The sequence below is a fragment of the Saimiri boliviensis genome, chromosome 5 (genome assembly GCF_048565385.1).
Source record: "Saimiri boliviensis isolate mSaiBol1 chromosome 5, mSaiBol1.pri, whole genome shotgun sequence".
Classification (NCBI taxonomy): domain Eukaryota; kingdom Metazoa; phylum Chordata; class Mammalia; order Primates; family Cebidae; genus Saimiri; species Saimiri boliviensis.
Window position 1 is genome coordinate 69,570,707 of NC_133453.1, and position 23,660 is coordinate 69,594,366.

Here is a 23,660-nt window from a genome sequence, read left to right on the forward strand (position 1 = left end):
ATGAAATTCCCTTCCCAACTATATCCCTTTCTACTGTGAGAACAGGGCATGAGTAGTACTTTCACTTTCTCGGGCCACCATGATCCATGACTGGGACTTACTGATAAAGCTACCAAGATACGGGTGAGATATACCCTCTCTTGCAGAAAGACTTGGTCTGTAAGAACCTGAGCTAACAGCTTCTCATCTCAAGGTCTTCATTATCTGAAAAGAGCATCTGTATTATACTCTATGTAAAAGGGATAAAAACAGTCAACATGAGCCTCTAGATTCAGACAACCTAGTTTCTCTAACAGCAATGTCTTCAAGCAAATAGTATGGTATTTTTGCTGTCATAAGAAATAATTTATCAAACTTAAGAAACAGGTATTATTCAGACTACTTTATTTTTTCATTAATTTTTTTAAATGTCATTAAAAATGTAATTAGGTTTGCCTTCTATGTTCTGATTTCTCACCTTACTAGAATCATTCGTGCAATCTAAAATTATAACCAAATGTCGGGATTAAAATTTCACTCAAGTACACAGGCAAAATGCCGTCATCTCAAGAGTTAAATTCAGCTAAATAAGAGGCAAGGCAAACAGACCTAAAGCTATTAATCCTTGGCTAACCTTGAGCCCAAACATGCAGGCAATAGACTGGCAAATAAGATGGGCTGAGAGGTAGGAAGGCAAATAGGATTCTTAATTTTGCTTACACAATTCATGTAGCATAATTGATCAATATTACTGATTATAAAGATTTCTAAATCAGAAATTCTCTGGAATCAGAAATTGTAGTTACAGTATAAATATTCCAGTGGCAAATATTTGATCAGTTTTACAAATGAACATTGTAAAGTGTTATAAGCTGAGATACTGAATAAACAAATGAAGTATTTTACCTAAGATGAAATACAATTTCAAGGGAGGATATATTTGAGATTCTTTTTTTTTTTTTTTTTTTTTTTTTTGTAAAGGCAATATGGACTAGATGAACTGAAATTGAAGTATTTGGCAGGGGAATGGTCTTTCATAAAACTAAAAGTAAGGCTAAGATTGAATTCCTCTTTTGTACACTGAGAAATTGCCAGAAGTAATTTGAATTAGAAGGTACTTATGAACTTTAGAAAGGTCTCTAATTATAATGTGATGTTCTACAGGTCTCTTTTTTCCCAGGATTGTAAGTTTCAGCTTAAGTCTACAGAAAAATAAAGCCAAGTTCAAATTAAAAACACACAAAGCATGCTAACACAACACCAGCTTCCCACCATGGCTAGTGGAGGGTAGAAGGGGAACTCATTCTGGGTTTGAGGTCAGCCCACACACTGATTTGTGCACCTAGATTCCCTGAAGCCCTGGGAACAGATCACTTATTGTTACTTGTGTGGTAGTTCCCTTCTCAGACTCAGGACCATTATCTACAGAACTCCCAGCATGTCCAAATTTCATAGGTGTCCTTAGTACACAAAAAGTGAAAGAGTACATTTGCTTGGAGACCCAGTGCAATCCCACTGTCCTCGCCTGTTCCAGAGCTTCCTCATACAGAGATGGACAATGAAAGGACCTTTAAGATTCCCTAATTCAACTCCCTTCTTTTACAGAAGAGAAAACTGAGGGCCTGAGGAGAGAGCCAGTTGGTTTGTCTGAAGTCACACAGCTGGTTCATGGCCAAAGCAGAAGCAAACTCCATGGTTACCCACCACCTTCCTGAGTGAAGCATCTCTTGGGAATCCTTATAATAATGGAGAATGCTGAGCCACTTCCAAATAGAGCCCATATTCAGAGAGCCAGGGTCACAGTAACTTCTACACTATAAGCCCATAAGCACACTATGTAAGCATTAAGCAGATGGATTTCCTGCCGCCTCTCACTTTCCTGTCCCTTCAATCTACCTTGCTGCCCCTTTCCTTGCCAGTTACTGCTCCATTTCCACCAGAGTAGGTTCAGGACAGAGCAAGAAGGACCTCTATAATTCAGTCCATTTTACACCTTGTTAGGTCAAGTATTATAAAACCAAGTCAAGAAACAGATTCAGAAAGTTAAGAGACACTCAAGGCCACAGCTAGTAGGCAACAGAACTGAAGCATGAGCACACAATCAGAAACTATTGAGGAAAAAATGTTTTTCTCCTTCATGATGCATCTGAAAAATAGGAAGGAAAGCAAATCAAGCAAAATATCTGAAAGTTCCCACTTGGGCATACCCCTTCGTCAGCAAGTCGTCTGCGGTCTCTGTCCTCACCCAGGCTTACAGCACCATGCAAATAAGGGTGTCCTTGAGAATGTCATATGTCCCTATTAGAGAGTGATTCTGTTTGACTTTCTAAAATTGAAAAAGGTATAAGAGGCCGGGCACTGTAGCTCATGCTTGTAATCTCAGCACTTTGGGAGGCCAAGGCAGGTGGATCACTTGAGCCCAGGAGTTCAAGATCAGCCTAGGCAGCATGATGAACCCTGTCAGTACTAAAAATACAAAAATTAGCTGGGCATGGTAGCCCATGCCTATAACCCCAACTACTAGAGAGGCTAAGGCATGAGAATCGCTTGAGCCCTGGAAGTGGAGGCTGCAGTGAGCTGAGATCGCACTATTGCACTCCAGCCTGGATAACAGAGCAAGACTTTGTCTCCCCACCTCCCCCTTAAAAAGGTATGGGAAATACCTGGGACACAATAGAGCACAAGAAATACTAGTCCATCTGCCTCTACTTGTTCCTACTTCCTCCTACTCAAGGCTCCTCTCGGGTCCCATCCCTCATGCTGACCTCTCTCCTCCATTTGCTGTCTTCTGATGGCTCAGTGGCCAGCAGCCAAGAGAGCAAATGTGGAGTTTGGCTTGGGTGGGAATTCTCTTTCATGGGTTGAGACTCTGTACCCAGAACAGGGCAGTGGAGTCACTGACTGGAGGTCAGCTCCGGGTAATTTGGGACCCAGAGCTCAGGAAGAGCTGAGGTAAACTCTGACATGGCTTCCGCAAACACTTCTGTGCCTGCAGTAACAGAATCCGTTTTCCTTTTTCTTTTTGGTGGATGAAGAAAGGGGCAACAGCAGATGCTGTGACCCTACTCACCTTCCCAGAGAGGGCTGAGGACAGCCTTCAAAGTTCCAAACGCTCCTGGTGGTTGTTCCTTTGATATTTCCGGCTTAGTACTTCTCGCTCGGAACTCAGAGGGAATGTGAGGCCTCCGTTCCAGGCCTTACATGCTTCTGCACATCTGGGATCTGAAGCCCTCAGGTGGGGTCTTATATTTAGACCCACCAGGAAGAGGGTAATAACGTATCACCACCTCCTCCAGAGCCGGCCCCCACCTCCACACTGACATATGACACATGAGTCAACCTCCCCACAGAGCCCCAGCTGAGAGGGAACTATCGCTGGAGCCGAGGTGAAAAACTGAGGCTGCATCCAGTCATTTCACCATTGCCCTGGGCCCTTCGCCTGCTGGAGCACCCAGCAGCTGGGTTGCGCCTCAGGGCCTTAGAAGACAGAACCACTCTGCAAACATAGGCAGGCCAGGGCCAGCCTCAGAACAAGAGAAGGAATCTCCGTCTCTTCCAGCCTGACACACAATGCCTGGGGTGAACCAGGGAACAGCAAAAGGTTACGGACTCTCAGAGATGAATATTTCTGGAGAAGGCAGGCAGGTCTTTCAGCCAATGATTTGAAGTTCTAAACCTCTCACTTAACTCTGAGCTCCCAAAGCCTGCATTCCTCACAGTGATATGACTGGCAGACAGAGTCCCATGAATCTCCAGTCTTTTAACAGAGAGCCAAGTAAAATGGATCCTAGCAGCCATGCGACATCATCCGTTCACTCTTACTGGGAACTTGGTGAGATCCCACCCTCACTGAATACGGAACAGCAGAGCCATGGAATATGAGAACTGGAAGGAGGGTCTTCCCTCTACAAACAGTAAATGTTCCCTAGAAAACAGAAAGGACCTTAAAAGACTACTAAAGCCAATTTCTTCTTTTTTACAGATGAGAACAGAATAAGCAGAGGTAGGGGTAGGGGCAACATATGACACCATTGTTAAAAGCCTTTATTATGTCTGGCACTGCCCTGAACACTAAAGTACATTATTTCATTTTATCTTTCGAGGCAGGTTTTTTCTCCCCGTTTTACCTCTTTTAACTTCTCCCCACTTTACTAGTCAGAAATATTCAGTAACTTGCCTGAGGTTATTGGTTATATGGGTAAGCAAATATCTATGATTTGCTCCCAGATTTATCTGACTCTAAAATTTGTGCTTTTTTACTCAGACTAAAGCCATATAAAAATAACTGAACCAATCATTTTTAGAAAATGGTGGCAGAGCTAAGACTAAGATTGCAAATCTGCTAAATTCATTTCTAAAGAACTTTATTTTCTTCCATAGCCTTCTCTTGGGCATTAATTACACTGGCTTCTAGCATCACACTGAAATATTACATTGCCTTTATACATTAGGAAAGATAATTTTCATCTAAGTTAAAAATTGGGGGGAAAAAGATTCTTGACTTATCTGGTACCCTGGCTGTCACAATTAAATAATTTGCTGTGGTGTGGTGGTTAAAAGTAAGGACTTGGGAGCCAAATTTCTGGGTTCAAATTCTGGTGGCATTACCTAATAACTTGTCCAAGGACAAGACTGGTTACTTTCTATGACTTATCTACTGCACCTAAAACTTTGGACTAGCAATAGCACCAGCTTTTTGGTAGTGTTGTGATATTTATGAGTTAATACACACAACTCCCTTAGCACCTAACACGTAGTAGGCACGCACTAAATGTTAACTCTTATTTTGGAACCCAACTCATTAGCTAGAGCTTAGGGAACAAAATGGTAATAATGACAATAATAATTATTCAGCTTTGTAGTGTTGTACGTCTTTCTCAGCCTTTTGACACAAAAGATCTCATTTGTCATCTCTAGCCCTGGCAACGCCAAAGGAAATAGCATTATCATATCGTTTACTAGGAATGGCATAATTAATGAAGGCACGAGTGGCTGCAAAAAGCCTGCAATATTTCTGCCTTGGTGTAGGCTAGTTGTTATGGCAACCGTCCCCTGTCAACGACCCTTTGCCAGGCAGAGAGAGATCCATTTTTGGAGCCGTCACAGCACATCTGTTTCTCTGCTCAGCTGATTAGCTCTTGTTTGCAACAATGAGCAGATGGAAGTGAAGAGGGAAAAAAATTTTCTAAAAAGAAGCAAATGTTTATTTTATCCACAAGTCTGTTTTCCAATACAGAAACAGACCTTTAGCTGTTTTAGGAAGATGCTGCATATACTAGATCCTTAATGCATGGCGAAATTGCAAAGTGTAGTCAACCTATAAATATAGATGGTAGGTCTTCCATGTGTATCTTTTAAAACAATGTGTCTGACACCCCAATCTCGGAGTAAACTTCCACTATATCTTTGCATGTCTCTGTTACATGAGCTGTTGTCTCAGTTGGCTGGTACGCATTTTCCACACCAAATATTCCATATGAACACACTGCAAAGTGAAAGAGTACGAGAATCCCTTTCCCTGCCTTGGTTTCTTCATCTGTAAAATGGGGCTTTCATTCCCATCCTCTCTGAAAAGTCAAACAGCTTCAACATTTACTAGGTCTGTGAATTTGGGCACGACTCCTCCTATAGCTCTTTAAGCCTCACTTTCCTCCATGATAAAATGGAGAAAAGATTGAGAGCTGTTGTGAAAACGAAATAAAATATTTTAAAAGCCCCTATCATGGTCTTCAGTATAGAGTCAGTCCTCAGTAAGTGAAAGTTTCCTTCCCAACGTGCCTCTGCTCAGCAAGTGCAATGTTCAAAATATCTGGCGATCAGGTGGCATGTGGCACTGGCCATCCCTGCTTGTCACACAGACCTTTTCTCCCATAGTTGCTGGATCATTAGGAGATCAGAAGTGTCCCAGGGTAAAAGACAGGGCACCTCTGGTGGCTGAGAAGCACTCAAGGGGCTCTGGATGACAACTATTTGCCCTCGGAATGAAAATATTTTAATATTTAACAACCAGCATGGCCACAAAGTTTACACCAGCTAAATATAAGCCATTATTTCCAAAGTCTACTGGTTTCCTCAATAAAAACGATAATGGCAACTTTGGTTCTTTCTCTTGGCTTTCAGTCATTTACAAACATTGAGTTTAATTCTTTGCTACATGTGATAATGGAAAAGGTATTTTAGGTATCAACTACCCCTAACCCCCTGCCATTACCACTAATAAACATCAGCTAGGCTTGCACCCTTTTTGCTATAGGCCAGGATATTAACTGGCATGTGTTTGATCCAAATACTGGTTGAGCAATATTGACAGTGGACATGGGTTATATTGGAAATTCCTTAGTTGAGTGAGTCACAAAATATGGTTCCAGTCACCATTACCCACCTACCCATTCTGTGTCTAGGGACACTTGGCCTGACAGAGCCTTAGATTCTTTATCTACAACATCAATGTAATCATGCCCAAATGGTAGTCTCGCAGGTAGGTTGTGGCATTTTTTAAATAATACTGGTAAAAATGCTATGCAAAGGTGGGACAGTATTATTCATACTATTTACTATGAGAAATTGGCTGTCAGGAGACAGTGGAGGAGAAAAGTAACAACAAACATGGCTAATAGGAAGACGGTGTTGTTTTTGTGTGTTTTTTTAAAATACTTAAAATGCAGGCTAAAGTTATAGGCCAGGAGACCAGAAGGCTTAATCAGTTAAAGAGAAGATTCAAGGAAATGACTGTGAGCTGGCCAAACATCTAAAGAGATAATAATAATTTTTAAAATTCTTTGTCTGAGAGTAGGTAGGAGAGAACAAAAGTCTAGGGGTGCTGGGAGCCCACACAGGAAGGCAATTTAGTATGCGTTGTGCATTCAGAAAGAACCGTGTTTGTCTCCAACACCAGAGGCTGAGAGAGTGCAGTGTATGTGTGTGGTGTGGAGCAGGGAGGTGGTTGTGTGTGTGTGTGTGTGTGTGTGTGTGTGTGTGTGTAAACAGGCAAAGCTGAGCCCTCTAACGATGCTAGCATCTATAACCTGCAGCCCTGCAGGTTCTAAACAGTTGACTAACTACCTTGGAAACTTGAATGATTTACACAAAGGAAGGGTGCTAAGCATTAATATTTGGGAGGCTGTTATTCGTTGAACTGTGTCCTCCAAAAAAAAAAAAAAAAAAAAAAAAAAAAGATACCTTGAAGTCCTAACCCCCAGAATTTCAGAATGTGAATTTATTTAGAAATGGGGTCACTGCAAATACAATTAGTTGAACTCAGATGAGGTCATACTGGAGTCGGGTGGGCCTCTAATCCAATGGAACTAGTGTTTTTATAAGAGGTCATGGCCATGTGAACACAGAGACACACAGAAAACACCATGGGACTACAAAGGCAGAGACTGCAGTTATGCAGCTGCAAGCCAAGGAACACCAAAGATTGCCAGCAAACCTCCAGCAGCTGGGAAGAGACAAAGCAATATCCCTCCCGTGGGAAGACACAAAGCAAGATCCCTTCAGAGGAAGCCTGACCCTGCTGGCATCTCGGTTTCAGATTTCTAGCCTCCAGAAGTGTGAGATAATGTATTTCTGTTGTTTAAAGCTACCCAGTTTGCACTGCTTGATTACAGCAGACCAGGGAAATAAATATAGTGTGGACAAGTCTTCAACCCCAAGAGAGGAGGAAAACCCACTTCAACTTCCTGCTGTTTGGTTGCAACATGAATGCCTTTACCTGTGTCTATTGGCATGCTGGAGCCACTACTGCCCCTCAGATATTCCCAGGCAATTTTGTCATAAGTGCCCTGAAGTCAGTCTCTGAACAATGATGCCATGCAGCTTGCATCGGTCATAGCCAGGGAGATTTAAAAATCTGAAGTTTTCATGAATTTATTATTATGAACAGCTAAATCAACACACTCTGGAACAATCTGCCTCTGATTTTACTATATGAGAAACTTAATTATCTATTGTTCAACTTATTTTGCTCATGATAATCTGCTAAATAGATAGTCTCTAGGTGAAACTTTTTCTTTCACTTTTAAGATCATCTTTCCTGTAGTCACAGGATGCTACTGACACACAGTGTGCTTAGTTTATAGAAAATTGTTCTGATCTTAAGCCAGCCATGTTGGCCCATGCCGGTAGTCCCAGCTACTTGGGAGGCTGAGGCAGAAGGAATGCTTGAGCTTAGGAGTTGGAGACCATCCTGGGCAACATAGTAAGACCCCATGTTAAAAAAAAATTGCACTGAGCTGGGCATGGTTGCTCATGCTTGTAATCCCAGCACTTTAACAGGCCAAGGTGGGAAGATCACAAAGTCAGAAGTTCAAGACCAGTTTGACCCACATGGTGAAACCCATCTTTACTAAAAATACAAAAATTAGCCAGTTATGGTGGTGCATGCCTGTAATCCCAGCTATGCAGGAGGCTGAGACAGAATTGCTTGAACCTGAGAGGCAAAGGTTGCAGTGAGCCGAGATCGTGCCACTGCATTCCAGCCTGGGTGACAGAGCAAGATTCTGTCTCAAAAAGAAAAAAAAAAAAATGTACTGATCTTGATTTCCAGATCAGTACTAGAAATCAAGTACTTTTTTTATGTATTTGATTTTTACTATGCCAAGTAACCCTTTTACTGTGCCAAGCAATTTATTTCCCCTATAGTATTGTTTCAAAGTACTAACACACTAATGGCATCCCACAGAATTCTTCTCCTACATTGGTGAATTGATGCCACTCTGCCAGTATCTTTCAACTTTCGTAGTATCCAAATGAGGTAGTAAGAGAAAATGTAGAGGGTATTGACAATATGATAGTCATTTCACTTCATGCTGCAACTTTGAGCTGCCCCAGTGAACTGTGTGTCTTGACTGCTCATCAACATTGGATTGTATTGTGGTCACATTCCGTTAGCTACCTGGTTTGTAGAATAGCTATTTGAATTAAATATTACAATTACTCAAGCTCGTGGAATAAAAATGAAAATAAAAAAGGGAAAAAACAACTTGGTTCAATTCCTCAAAAATAAAACAGGATCAAGAATTTCTCAGCTGCATTTAAAAAATAAAGCACAAGTCACCTGCAGTGCTCTTATTCCACTGGCATTGATATTGCACGCATTGTTGTATCTAATCTAAAGACCACTTATTCATACAAGCAGGAGTAAAAGCATATCAGGACCAATATACTGCACAGGCCATCATATGCAGACAATGCTAATTTGAACTATTACTGATTATACTTTTAAGGACTGTTCTTGACCCAAAACATGGCTCACATGGACAATATAAATGTTAAACTGGACTGAAACATGGAAGGTTGTTCTTCTGGACATTCTTACGGAGGATTATGGAGCAAAAAGAGACTTTGTTGGAAAAAGTAACTCTCCATTTAGAAAACAAAAATGTGAGGATGGCGCAGGCCTGATTCCCAAGAACTGCAGTCTGGATCCCAGAGCATACTGGACACATCACATATCCTGAGAGAATCCTGCACCTGAACAATCAGGAACTCACTCCTGAAATGTGCTGTGAGGGTCAGCACACACCTTAAACTGCTTACTCCTTAACTGACCCACTGCAACATGCAGGATCAGTGCTGGCATTTCCCAGCTAACAGGGGAACCACTTCCAGGGAATCTGAGCAAAAAGCAGCTCACCGTAAACTGCCCCCTATAGAAACACTCCACATATTTTATTCAACCAGTTAAAGTTGGAAAGTCACAAACACCTCATAGTAAGTGTACAAAGCCAAGAAAATGCTTCTGTTAATTGTATTTTGTGATTTTGAAAATACCAATTTTCTCTAGATTAGAACAAGGATATCATCTTCATGTTATGCCTCCACAAATATTATTGACTGACCTTAGTCATGCTTTCCTCTCAAAACAGATCAATCTAAATCTACACAGAAATGTGCTAATATCAATAGTTGTGAAGCCCTCTCAAACTGTCCTCCAAACTCATCTTATCCCTTTGGCTTTTTTACCAATGCATTCATTCATTCAACATTTTTTTTTTTTTTTTTTTTTTTTTGAGATGGAGTCTCACTCTGTCACCCAGGCTGGAGTGCAGTGGTGCCATCTCGGCTCACTGTAACGTCCACCTTCCAGTTCAAACAATTCTCCTGCCTCAGCCTCCCAAGTAGATGGGAATACAAGTGTGCACCACCACATTCAGCTAATTTTTGTATTTTTAGTAGAGACGAGGTTTTGCCATGTTAGCCAGGCTGGTCTCAAACTCCTGACCTCAAATGATCTGCCTGCCTGAGCCTTCCAAATTGCTGGGATTATAGGTGTGAGCCGCTGTTCCTGGCCCAACAGATTTTTTTTCAAGCATCTACTCTGTATCAAGCACTAGATTAAGAGCTGAGGCATCCAAGTCCCTGCCAGAACTGAGTCTAGCTGGGAGACCTGCCTCCCAACAACTACAATGCAGTGGTCATATTGTATTAATGGAGAGTGTAAGGAAGTGGTGGAAACTTAGGGATAGGAGCCTCAATGTTGACAAGGGATTAGGGAATGTTTCCTAGGGGAGTGAGCATTTGAGACTTGTTGGTTGAGGAGAAACTTCCTGGAGACCTGGGGCCATTCCAGATGATGCCATAGTACACCATGGGCTTAAAGGAAAGATACATCCGTAGGGATTTGGAGAGTCACCTGTTGTTCACAGCTGTTTGGGGCTTTAAGAAATAGTAAACTGGGGGAAGAAATCTGAAATAAGGCTGGACAGATAGGGGCTGGAATAGTAAGAGCTTTTTCCACAATCCAAAGGAGTTTTGACTTTATCCTGCAGTGTTTCTCAAAGCAGGGTTCACAAAGGCCCTAGAAAACTTTGTATGGTTTTAGTTTTGTTTCAATGATAATTGTATTAATAATAATAATGGAAGAATTAGGAGTAAAAACATTCTAGATCATCTGGATGACAATTTGTCACACAGTGTCCATATTATGTTTACTATGACATTGGCACCAAGCCAACAGAGACATAACAGTAGGAGATCAAGGGAGATGTTGTCTGAACAAAGAGATTATGCTAGCTGAAATGGAATAAAGTAGTAGGAGAACTAAGTCGCCACATGGTATGTGGTTGTAGGTGTGCCAGACTCAAAATAATCCATGCTATTGTGTCCTGAAACATAATCACATTGCAAAGGACAATTGAGATTCACAAAACAGTATCATTTGTCTCATAAAATTCAAGTTGCTTGCTTGAATGTTACTGGCTTTGTGTAATAGCTTTTTCAAAACACGTTTTTTCTGTTTGGTTTTACACTTCTACAAATAAAAATGACAAAAAGTTTATATCTAATTTCATGTTTTGTAAAACCTGTTTAAGAAATATTTAAGATTTAAGCAAACACTGGAATCTGTAGCATTTTCCTTTTTCTTTTGAGTAGGCCTGTCCATTACCCAAGCATGAAAGAAAGGGCAAAAAATGATGGGGGGGGGGAGGGGGTAGTGAAATTTAAGCAGAGATTAATGTGAACCAGTTGCTTTGTTAGGAGACCACTTTGGCAGTCACACAGAGGAAATAGCACCATGCAGAGACGGAAAGACATCTAAGGAGGTGACCATCTGAGTCTTTTTGTTAAAATAACCCATTTGTTTAATCCAAAAAGCTACCCTCAGACAAAGGTCAGCATCCTCTGGAATTAAATGACCTGAAAAACTAAACTGTACTAGTGTTTCAGGGCATGCCTCGTCTAGCTGGAAGTTTCCCCGGACTTCTAATGTGTCATTTTCCAGAGAGTTCTGTGATAATAACAGACCTAAATTAGGAATAAATCTCGTGTTTTACTACAGAGAGCCAACAAAATACACAAGGTAAGTTGCTATGTATCTGATAACAAAAAGCAACCAGGGCCACTGCAGGTAGATCTGCAGGCCAGTTGGTGCCGAAATCTGGCTCTTCACCAAGCCATGTACCTTTAGGGCTGTGTCTGTCCAGGGAAATTGACTTTTTCTAATTTATACAAGGGCTGGATGAATTTGCCAAGCCATGACCCTTGGAGAGAGCTGCATCTTCTGGAGGGACACCTTCTTCTAATTGTACAAAGGTACCTTATGGGATAGCTGTGACTTAATCCTGCTTTTCTGAGATTACACCTTATCAGCATCACTTACCAAACTAGAACTCTTGTAGTTCAATGAGGATAAAGAGCTTTCTTCTCCCTAAAAATTCTAGACAACACATGACTTATCCATGAAAAAGGCATAGTACCAAAGCATTCAACAAGTGCAAAGCAAGAACCAGGTATTTCCAGCTTACCTCAGGGGCCATCCAGAATGGGGTGCCAACGGATGTGTTTCTCCGTAGACGGGTACTGGTGAGTTGAGCTGAAACACCTATGGGAAAAAGATATCAGAATTCAAAAGTGAGCAAAATATGACACTAGACCAGGGATTGGCAGGCTTTTTCCATAAAGGGCCAAATAAATATTTTAGGCTTTGTAGGCCATATGGTCTCTGTCACAACTACTCAACTCTGCTGCCATAGTACAAAAGCAGCCATAGTAAACACATAAATGAATGAATGTGGCTGCATTCCAATAAAAGTTTATTTATAGATGCTGAAATTTTAATTTCGTGTAATTTCCACGTCACAAAATAGTTTGTTTTTTTCCCCCAATCACTCCTACTTCATAGGCCATATGAAAACAGGAGGCGGGTCATATTCAGCCTACTAGCTATAGTTGGTAAACTACGACTCTGGAGCATCTATCACTCTATTTAAGGCATTAGGATATATATTTTTTTCTAATGGACATCTCTGCCCGTATTGCTGCAAAAATCAAAAGAAAAATATAAACGACTAGGATCAATCCAAAATATCATCCTATTGTATTTCCAAATTATTTCACATAATTTCTTTCTTAATAAGGTGCTTCATTAAGAGAGCATCATTGTAGACATAAAAAGATTTCAGTGTCTTACCTTGCCTAGAAGCCTGGAAACCTGGCAAGAAAGCTGTGTTTGTCAAATGGAAAAAGAAAATGACTAATAATATTATCTGGGGCTCAATGTCGAGGACCTGAATTTTAATGTAACTCCAGTGTCCTTTAACCAGCTCTCTTCTTCATATCACGAGGGAGTACAGGTACACTGGATTGAGAGTCGATGTTTTCCATCCCAAGTAAGCTTTTTACTAATTATGTGATTGCTTCACCTTTGAGCCTCAGTTTTTTCATCTTCAAACTAGGGATAATCACAACAGTCACATCTACAACAGAGGGTTCTTCTTAAGACCAAATAGGAGAACAAATGTGAAAATGATTTATAAATTGCAAAGCATTTTACACATGTAAGATATTCTTTTATACCACACAGAAGTCTCAAATAGCCCTTAAGAGAAGGACAAGCGTTGTCACTAATGTCATTGATGACAAAAACTTAGAAACTGAACACTGTGCCTTCTTAGCAAAGGACACACCTTTGAAACATCAGCATAGATTTGCCAAAGTTCCATGGGTTGTTTTGTGTGGGGGGATGACTATTGTGTTAGGTGCAGACATTCTCTTTATTAGAGAGCCAAGCAGCTCTTTAAATTCCATTGGCCATGGATAATTTCCCATTTCACCAAGTCCTCCACCACGATTTTGGTAAAAACAACTATACCTTTCTGGTTTTAATTTCTAGAAATTTCTTTTGCAGCCACTGAAAGTTCAGTACCTTCTAATGGAAAGATTAGGAACATTTATTTACTCTATGTCAAATCGCAAAGCTAGTGAGTAAGCAGCATCAATTCCCATCCCATTCTCATCCTTCCAGTCTGTTTCCCCTCACAACATATTTACTGCCCCCAGAATCAGGTAGAAAAAAATCTCTAATGTTATACACATACCATATTATTCGAGTTACATCATTCCTTATAAAGAGGCGCATAAGACTTAAACAAAATACTCCCTCTGCTATTTTTCTTTGCTGCGTTTCAGTAAAAATAGATCAGTATGTCCAAAGCAACTTCATTTAAGTAATTTCTTCTAAGTAAATGATAAACTGATACATGTTTATACTGAACTCTTTCTTAGCAATACAACAATAAATATTCAAAAATCATTAATCTCGTTTTTTACTATAATGACACTGACGTTTTTAAAGTGTTTTTGGAAATGTTTTCTCATTATTTATAATGACTGAAGAACTATTGTAGAACTTGTTTAGAAAACTAAACCTTCAATAAATTTAAAAAAAAAAAAAACCAAATGGTTTGTTATATTGTGAATATCAATATATGATATTACAAGGAGATATCTAATAGTTCTCTGGCCTTAGGTGATATTGCCCTGCATTTCCGCTTGCACTTCCATTTCCCGTTAATGTTTCCAGTTCAACCAGATTCACATGTAACAGCAACAAACACAATTTAAAAGGATGTTAGCTCTCAGGCCCACAGGACTATTTTACCTCCTACTCACTGGGAATAAGTATGCCTAAGGCTAGTGAAAGTCATTTGAAAGACCAAACTGCTTTCTCTTTTCATATGCAAAAGAAGAAATGACAAAATGTAAATTATACACAATTGCCCTGAGATATGAAATTCTTAGCAGAAAACCAAAAAGTTTTTCAAGTTCTTCTTTTGAAACACTTTTATTTTCGATCTTTAATAAAATTGCTTCTAAAGCTGAAAATAGATTAACAAACAGCATCTCCTAGGGTGATCCATCTGGAACCCCCACCCCCTCCAGCCTGTGTTTGACTGGAAAAGTCCCTCAGCCTGTGGTGTAGCAGAGAGGCCCCAGTCTTCTGAGATTGCAATAAATTGTCCCCTTTGGCTAAACTGCACACATCAAGAAAACAAACGACAAGCAGTCATTACCAAAGTCAACGAGCTTAACTCCTCCTTCTGTTGTCAGAAGAATGTTATTCCCCTTCACATCACGGTGGATGATTCGGTTGTTGTGCAAATGCTGAAGGCCCTGTATGGCATCCCACCACCACCAAACAACAGGAAAGAGAAAGGGGAAATTTACATGCTTATCTTAAAGCAATTACCCTACTACTGAAAACGCTCGTGAAAGTCTACATTTGGCTACACCTTCCGGCTTTTAATATTCCTTGCATATCATAGAACAGTTTCCCCATTGTTAATATGTAACAAGGACCCAAGCAATGGACAAACATCCCCTGTGCTGTCATACCCAGTTTGATGGATGTTCTTACCAAGAGGGCCCCGTACAAGATGTATGAGATCATTGCTTCATCCAGCCGCTGGCCACATCTGAGTAGACCTTTGACAAGCTCAGTGACTGAGCCCCCATTACACAGCTGCGAGAAGAGGTGAGAGAGCAGGAGACCACATATTAAAAAAACGAAAAAAGAAATTAAAAAGAAAAGCCACCTGATACCGATTCAAAGTAGTAAATTTGCAGATCACAAAACTCCAGGTTGGAATAATCAGACTTCAAATTTCCATTACCCAGTCATATTTAATTTTTTGTATATGTATTTTTTCTTGGAGGTGATGATTTATGAGTGAAAGTGCATGTCCAGAATGCTAACTTTTTAATTGCCAAGTATAAAATAAAAAATAAAATATAAAGTGTCAGGTCTCCATATGAAAGCCTGGAGCCTGAAAGTCTGAAGTCCTGCTTGCTCCGGCTGAAGTCTCCCACCCCCTGCCTGCGTTCGCCATTGTCCCTGATCTCCCAGCAGAGCTTCCCACAAGCCCCTCACCCAACCCTGCCACCTTAACTGTTCTTACGATAATGTAAATACCTCTCACCCAACCCTGCCATTGTAACTGAACTTGTATACTCCTTGCCCCTACCCCCCACCACTGTAACTGAACTTACTCTGCAACACCCCCACCCCCAAAAAAACTATCCAAACCTATAGAAACCACTCCTATCCCACTGCCCTTTGCTAATGCCCTTATCGGCCTTAGCCCACCTGCACCCAGGTGAATAAACAGCCATGTTGCTCACACAAAGCCTGTTTGGAAGGTCTCTTCATTGAAAGCGCACATTTTTTTTTTTCAACATAAAGCACCTTGTTTAGAAATTTGAAAGAAAAGGCATGTAAGTAATCATGGCAACTTATTAGATATTTTATGTGAATATTGTCTATTTTCTTAATGTGTATTTGAGGATAAGGAAAAACCAGGAGAGACAAGATGGATGCCCTTGATATTTGAGAGAGAACAAATTTTCGTGATTTCTGCAGTGCCAGCAGGTATCAAAAGCCTAACCAGATCTTTCTAGAGTTGCCATTGCAGATAAAGTTTATGGAGTGAAGTTGCATCATATATGCATTTATTAACCTTTTCATGTTCAATTTTAGGCTTTCAGCAACTTTATGCTCTTCTCTCTTTTTTGTCTGTAAATAAAAACACTACAAGATTTTATTTTGCATATCTGTTATTTGTAATATAGTGTATCTTACTGAAGTTTGAGTACATAAAGCAGTCACATTATACTTTTTCAGAACTTAAGGATTTCCAAAGGTAACCCTTATTAACTGCAGAAGTCAATAATGGGACTTTTGCAGTTAATAAGGGTTACCTTTGGAAATCCTTTGGAAACAGATGCTTGGAACAAAGAAACTTTTTTACTTCCCACATTTGGATTTGCTATAAGCCATCCTAAATCAAGAGTTCTTAACCGTTTTGAGCAGAGCATGGAAATACCCTGAAATTGTAGGCCGCATGCCACATATGCATCTTGCAGTTTGCTGGGGAGAAAATTCAGAGCTTTTACCAGATCCTAAAAGCTACTGATATAGCCAAATGCCTAGGCAGATAAAAAGGGGTCCCCAGAGAATCTCTGACCTGCCCCACAAGTGTTTACATCAGATGCTTTTGCAGATGAGGGAACCTGCCCAGGGCTTGTCTGGGCATGCCCAGAGCAGACTGGATGCTGACATACTAACTGAGGGAAATGGGTGGAGCCATGGGGAATTCATGCCTTATGCATGGAAGGAGCCTGCTCTTTTTAGCTCGTGAGAGCAAAGTCCTGTGAATTCACTGCACCACGGACTACACCATAGTCAAGCTACGGTGACCCCTGTGACCTGCATGTACACCTCCAGATGGCCTCCCGGAGCCAGAAACTCTGTGGTAACAGGAAAACGCAAAAGAAGAACAGCTAGCTCCTGCAGTGCCTGATTAACCAACCAGCAACATTCTGCCATCATCCCTGCCTCAACTGATGGGCCCACCTTGTGACATTGGACCCTGTGACAACCCCCCTGGCTTGAGAAAACTGCCCTGAACTATAACTTTCCACTGCCTACCCTGAACCTATAAAACCAGCTCCTATCCCACCACCCACTGCTGACTCCCTTTTTGGACTCAGCCTGCTTGTACCTGGGTGGATAAACAAGCCTTGTTGTTCAAAGCCTATTTAAGCGGTCTCTTCATTTAGAGTGTGCTTAACAGTATGGTGACCTGGGAATCAATCTGTGAGGTAGAGGGCCTGTTAGCAGGACTCCATCTCACTTTGCTGAGTTTTTTGTTTTTTTTTTTTTCCTCTTTTCTCCCAATAAATTCCACTCCTTTCCCTTTTATGTGTCCACCAGCCTGAGCTTTCCTGGTCACGTGACCAGAAAAGAACCCCATTTTAGCTGAACTAAAGAGAAAGTTCTGTAACATTTTTGGCATCCAGACGTGGGGCTTGAGGAAAGGTGAGTAACTTGCAAACCAAAAAAATATTTTTTCTTTTTGCTTCTAGGCCTTTTTGTCCTTGGACTTCTTCTGAGGGTAGACGAAAGTATGCCCTGAGAGAAGTACAGAAATTCCTCTCAAAGTTTCCATCTTAAGGTCGGAAAAGATGGTAATTTGTCACTCCAAAATTATCTATCCATTATTGGCCCCTATACTCTAGTCCAGCTAGCTGCTTTAGCCCACTCAGGCATGCCTAGACAGGCCTGGGCAAGTTGCAGCCCATCGGTCATGCCGTTCCTCGTTTGGAAGCACTTCCCTGATCATCTAGTGATCATCTCTTTTTGTTTTCCCCCTTGTTCTCTCTTTGGCCAGCCTACTTAGGAAAGTCTCAAGCTGTTAGCCAATCGGGTCAAGTATAGAATGTGATGTCCCATTCCGGCCAATGGAAACCAGACACAGCAGCAGAGTAGATGCGTCAGGTTATAAATAATCCTGTCTCCTTTGTCCAGGTGTGTGCTTGTGGCAAGACTGCTATCGAGCGACACCATTTTCTGCAGAAAGTAAAACTGGCCTTGCTGAGAGATCCTTTGTCTCAGTGCCGATTCTTTTTGCAACACTAAGAACCCATTTCCAACACCCCCTACCATGTCATTCCTGGGGTTCAGGAATGTTGACTAAACAAGCAAACTGGTGGCTCCCCTGCTCCCCTCTTAAGTTCCTCTCCCTATTGGAGAAACCCATTGGTATAAAAATAACAGATTCTTCCCCAAGGCTTTTTTTTTTTTTTTTTTTTTTTTTGGAGATAGAGCTTTGCTCTTGTGGCACAGACTGGAATGCAGTGGCATGATCTTGGCTCATGGCAACCTCCTGGGTTCAAGCAATTCTCCTGCCTCAACCTCCTGAGTAGCTAGTATTAGCTGGTATTACAGATAGCACCACCACACCTGGCCAATTTTATATTTTCAGTAGAGATGGGGTTTCTCCACGTTGGTCAGCCTGGTCTCGAACTCCTGACCTTGGGTGATCTGCCTGCCTCGGCCTCCCAAAGTGCTGGGGTTACAGGCAGGAGCCACCATGCCCAGCCAGCTTTTTTTTCCTTTGTTTCAGAAAACATTTACCAGGCAGAGACCCCAATTATCAGTGTCTGTATTTTCTGTGAAGTTTTAATTATGAAAAAGGATTTGTGAGGTTGGTCTAAAGCTGTAGCCAATCTGGTGTGCTTTTCATGACTTCCTGTATGGTCAACAGCAAACGTGGCTGCAGGCCTCCATCTTGTTTTACATGCTTGTGAACCTGACCTATAAGGATATGGCAATGTTTTTGTTCTTTCATTTCACAGTGATGCCCAGGTTCAATCTTAGCTTAGGAAATGAGTACTTTCCAGTTAATATCTGCGTGACTTTTACCGTTTGCTGACTCTCTTCCCCACCAGGAACAACTTCTAGTCTTTTTCTTAAATATTCCTTTCTCTGGGATACCTTCAAAGGTTCTAAATTTTGTAAGAACTGCTTACCCTTACCTCCTTCAAAAATACCACATACACTCACAGTGAAATCATAAACTTAAGTGAGCCTTGCTGGTTTCACCTGTGAGGTTAGCTTTGGTAAAGTTTGAAAACCAGAAATACCAGTTTCTTGGCGTCACTAAAATCAGGTAATAAGCAAGTTAAAAGAATTTTCTTAGAGAGTGCTCAGCTTAATTAAATGTGGATGTCCAAATTATGGTATATTTAAAAGACCTTTATGCATTTTCCTCCTTTAGGATCTTGGTTTACTGTAAAAAGGCTTTTCCTGAGTTATTTTTCTCCATTTTGCCTTGCCCTTCTCTCAATGCATGCACGACAGGCCCTAAGATAACTCCTGGGGCATGGGACTCCTTGGAAAAAACAGATAAGATGCCACTCTGTTTTGGGAAGAATCCTGTTTTTCTCGTGGAACCCCAGGAAGTAAAAGTAGATAGATCCCTCTCAAAATCTGTTTTTTCCTCTCAGTCATGTCTGTTTATTAGGCCTTAAAAGCTGCATGTTTTCTTTGTCCTGCCTCTTAAAGAGCTCCACCTGGAGGCCCATGAACCAAACAGGAGTTAGGCAAATGAAAATCATGGCTGCTGGGTTTTCTTCCACCTGTCTGTGTAGTTACATGTGTTCTATGCGTGATGTCTATAAAAAAAAGAGCTCTAATTAATTGGTTTAATGGAAGACAGGTGCTTGGATCCAATTTTTTTTTAAAGGGAACATAAAAGCTATGGTACCTTTTAGTTCATGTGACTTTGAGAAATAAAAATAGCCTTAAAGACTATTGGTAAAAGGCAGGTGTTGTCCAAATGTAGATAGGTGAACTTAATTATGCAGGTCAGATACTAGGTTTGCTAAATGTTTTAAGGTTATAAGCTGCCTTTTTGGTTTTTAAGAACTTTTCAACTTGCCAGCTTCACAATTGATAAGGCCTGGGGACATATGGAATTAACCACACCCTTAATTATGTTGGAAGGAGTCAAATCTTGGCTGAACCTAGCACATAATTAAAAACAACCTACCAGGTTTTCCATTAAAGTTAAAATTGCTAGGGGTTACCACTAGAATTGAAACTACTAGAAATGTAGTAATTGAAACTACTAGAAATAGATTTATATGCAAGGTATGTAAGAACAGTAAGATGTGTTTTTCATAAAAGATTATAAAAAGGCATGGAAATGTAAATTCTTGCCTAGGGTTAAAGTATTGTTTTGAATTAGATAAGATAAAGCTGATGGTTTAAACAAATGATGGAAGGACTGTAAAAATTAATCTTGAAAAAATTCAGTATGTGAACATTTTGACTAAATTCAAAAGGGTATATGGTTTTTCTGTAAACTGAGCATTGAAATAAAAGCACAACAAGGTACTCTTAAGGCACTAATCTGCTCTTTAGCAAAATTTGTAAAGGGTTATAAAAGATTTTTGCTTTTTAAAATTTCTCAGTCATTGTTTGTCAAAATCAATAACTTATGGTAATCTGGAACTCTATTTCATTGTTTTAAACCACGAATATATTTAACAGCCTTCTCAAAGTCAAACTTCAGTTTCAAAATTTTCTTTCCCAATGTCCAGCTTTTGGATGCTACAGAGAGCACCTGGAGCAAAGGAGGGGTAAAAGAGATCATTTGGCATGTTTGGTTACATGGAATTGCCAAAATGGTATTCAATCTTTTTAGGTTATATTTTGATGAATAATACTAATGTATGTTCCAAAATTGTATGGGATTTCTAAAATGCTAATGTCTAATGTATATGCTATCAATCATAATCAAGGTTGTTATGTTATTGTAAACCACAGAAATAACCAAACTTCTTTGTGAATTGTGTTTCTGTAACTACCCTGGACAATTCTGTTAATCCCAACAATTGTTGTCTTGTTTTGGTCCTTTTCCAAAGACAGTTTATAATAAATGACTCTGACAGGTGCTACACGACTCTGTCAGGTGCTCTCAAATACAGGTTCTGATAACTTTGGAGATTGTGACATTGGAAAAAAGTAAAAAAGTACAGGACTCATGAAGAGCTGAAATGTTCACAAATACCAAACAAAGCAAGAGTTAACTAAATGGACTGAACTCAGAAAACTGAAGCAATCTTTTTGACTTTTGCTTGGAATATTGCTGATCCTTGTTTTGTTTTTCACAGTCAAGGAAACGTATTTTGAACTATTTATAGCCTTTAATGACTCAGTGAGGTATACTCCTGTGAACAAAATTTGGAGCATATATATATATATATATATATATATATATATATATATATATCTGCCTGGCTTCTCCAGAATTTGGAAACTAGCTGTGAATATTCTTATAGCAATGTAGTTGATTGTATCAGTGCAATAAGAACTGACTTTCTTTTGCAATAGGAGGCAACTGGAGATACTGGAAAAACTGTTTTACCAAGGCTTTGACTGGAAGGATATAGCTTTAAGTAGTCAAGCTTGACTTGCAGAGCCGATAAAAGCCCCTTGGGAAAACTGGCCCCATACCCTTTTCTATGCAGTACCTGTATAGAGTTCTGGACCTGTGGTAAGTAAAGAATGTCACTTTCTGACAGGCCTAGGTGCTCTAAGTTTATCTTGGGACCTCAAGAGGAGAGGATCACCCAACTCACAGGTATTTGAGGATATAAACCCATGGCTGTGCTTGGCTTTAAAAGGTCTAATCTGAAATTCCTTGTGGAACAGAGTTCCATCAAAGCCAATCTAAAAGGTCTATGTAGAAACAATTATTATTGCTGCACTAGTATCCAGTATAAGACTAAAGTCTATTTTGCAAACAACTCAGTCCTATCACGGGTTTTTTTTTTTTTAAACAAAAAAATGAGGACTGGAGAGAGAGAAATTATGTTTCAAAACTTATCATACATTTGTCATTAAATTCTAGACTCATTAGTTGTTTTTAAGTTTTTTTTGTTTTGTTTTGTTTTGTTTTGTTTTTGAAATGGAGTTTTGCTCTTCTTGCCCAGGCTGGAGTGCAATGGCATAATCTTGGCTCACCGCAACCTCTGCCTCGCGAGTTCAAGCAATTCTCCTGCCTCAGCCTCCCGAGTAGATGGGATTACAGGCATGCACCACCACATTCACCTAATTTTGTATTTTTATTAGAGACGGGGTTTCACCAATGTTGGTCAGGCTGGTCTCGAACTCCCGACCTCAGGTGATCTGCCCACCTTGGCCTCCCAAAGTGCTGGGATTACAGGCGTGAGCCACCATGCCCAGACTGTTTTTTAGTTTTTGTCTACATTTTAGACTAACCCTGCTTGTGCTTATGAAGCAACCAGGAATCCCCAGTTGCAGCTCAGAAAAAATAAAAGGGATGGGTGAGGTAAAAACCTAGATCAAAATTCTAGTTCTGAGCAATTATCCTGTAAATCCTTCCAGGTGGTGGGAATAAATAGGGTGCCCACACCCAGGGGTTTCCTTTTTGGGAAAGTAAGACCAAGGGAGTTAGCCAAAGCCAAGCCTCATGCACCCAGATCTTAGCAAGCATAACTATAGCCACCAGTTAACTGGGCATGTCATAAGACATCCTTTTTTCTCCCTTGTTGGGGATGACCCAATTCCACAGCTTCACCTTGGCATTTGGCTTATGATAAGGAGTCCATGCAACACCTGCTCTCTGAGGCATGTTTTTGTCCCAAACTCATTTCCAAGCTTCAGGTCAAAGCCCTAGGAAAGAAAACTGAATTTGAAGGATCCAGAGGTAGATGCTAATAGTTAAAAGGATACAGCACAAGTGAGCATGACTGATTCCTGCCAATTAATCCAAGCTTCCCATTTCATGGATCAATATCATGCTACTATTTATGGCATAAATGAAGTCTAGGGAATTCAAAGGCTACTGACAGCAGAGGAGATAGGGGGATACTCCCATCCCCTGGATCCTCTTTTAACAAGGGTGAAAGCTGCTTTGACACCATGGGTAATACCCCATTGTGGTCACTGGGACTTCGGACAAGAATGGAGGAAAGAAAGAAGAATGCTTCATTTTCTCTCCCTCACTTACCCCAGGTATTTGCTAGGAAGAGAAGGGAACCAGGGATGCTTTGCTCTCCTCTTTCAAGAAGAGTAGCCATTTGTCTTCAATCTGTACCCCTTTTGAATGTATCCTGAACCCCTAGAAATCCTTTGAGGAAAAAAAGCCTTCCCCCCTCTTTCTCTTCCTTTGTCCTCTCTTCACTGATAGGTAATTGTGCCACTGTACTATGGGACACTCCCCTCAGACACATCCTCCAAACTAGGAAGAGTTAATTTCCCAAACCTTAGACTGGTTGGCTTAGGATTGGGCTCAGGGAAAAGGAATCCAAAAGCCTGATGTGCTGAGCTTTTGGCTTCATTCTTCCTGTGCAAACATAAAAGGCCTCAGGATTTCTGAGCCATCCCTTACTGCCCCCACCCGCCGGCCCAGCTCTGCAGTTTCCTTTTAATATATGTTTTCTAATAACGCAGTTTGTCTCTTCTCCCCTTCATGTCATCAGACTCCAAATGGTCATGCAACTGGGGCCTCAGATGATGGCCACTGTGGCTGGGGACCCTTAACTGGAGCCTCTGGAGAAGTGACTGCTGTTTTCCCAAAACAGCACCC

General features: G+C 40.7%; 1 protein-coding gene across 3 annotated transcripts in view; it reads right to left on the reverse strand.

Moving 5' to 3' along the window:
* The window catches only part of MYO3B (myosin IIIB), a 512,276-nt gene that overhangs the window by 455,397 nt on the left and 33,219 nt on the right, over nucleotides 1-23,660 (reverse strand). For all 3 annotated transcript variants that reach the window (XM_074399494.1, XM_074399493.1, XM_010352269.3), the window contains exons 4-6: nucleotides 15,119-15,223; nucleotides 14,775-14,874; nucleotides 12,228-12,304 (exon numbers count right to left, since the gene is read on the reverse strand). In XM_074399494.1, the coding sequence (XP_074255595.1) occupies nucleotides 12,228-12,304; nucleotides 14,775-14,874; nucleotides 15,119-15,223 (282 nt within the window). The remainder of the gene's footprint in view (nucleotides 1-12,227; nucleotides 12,305-14,774; nucleotides 14,875-15,118; nucleotides 15,224-23,660) is intronic.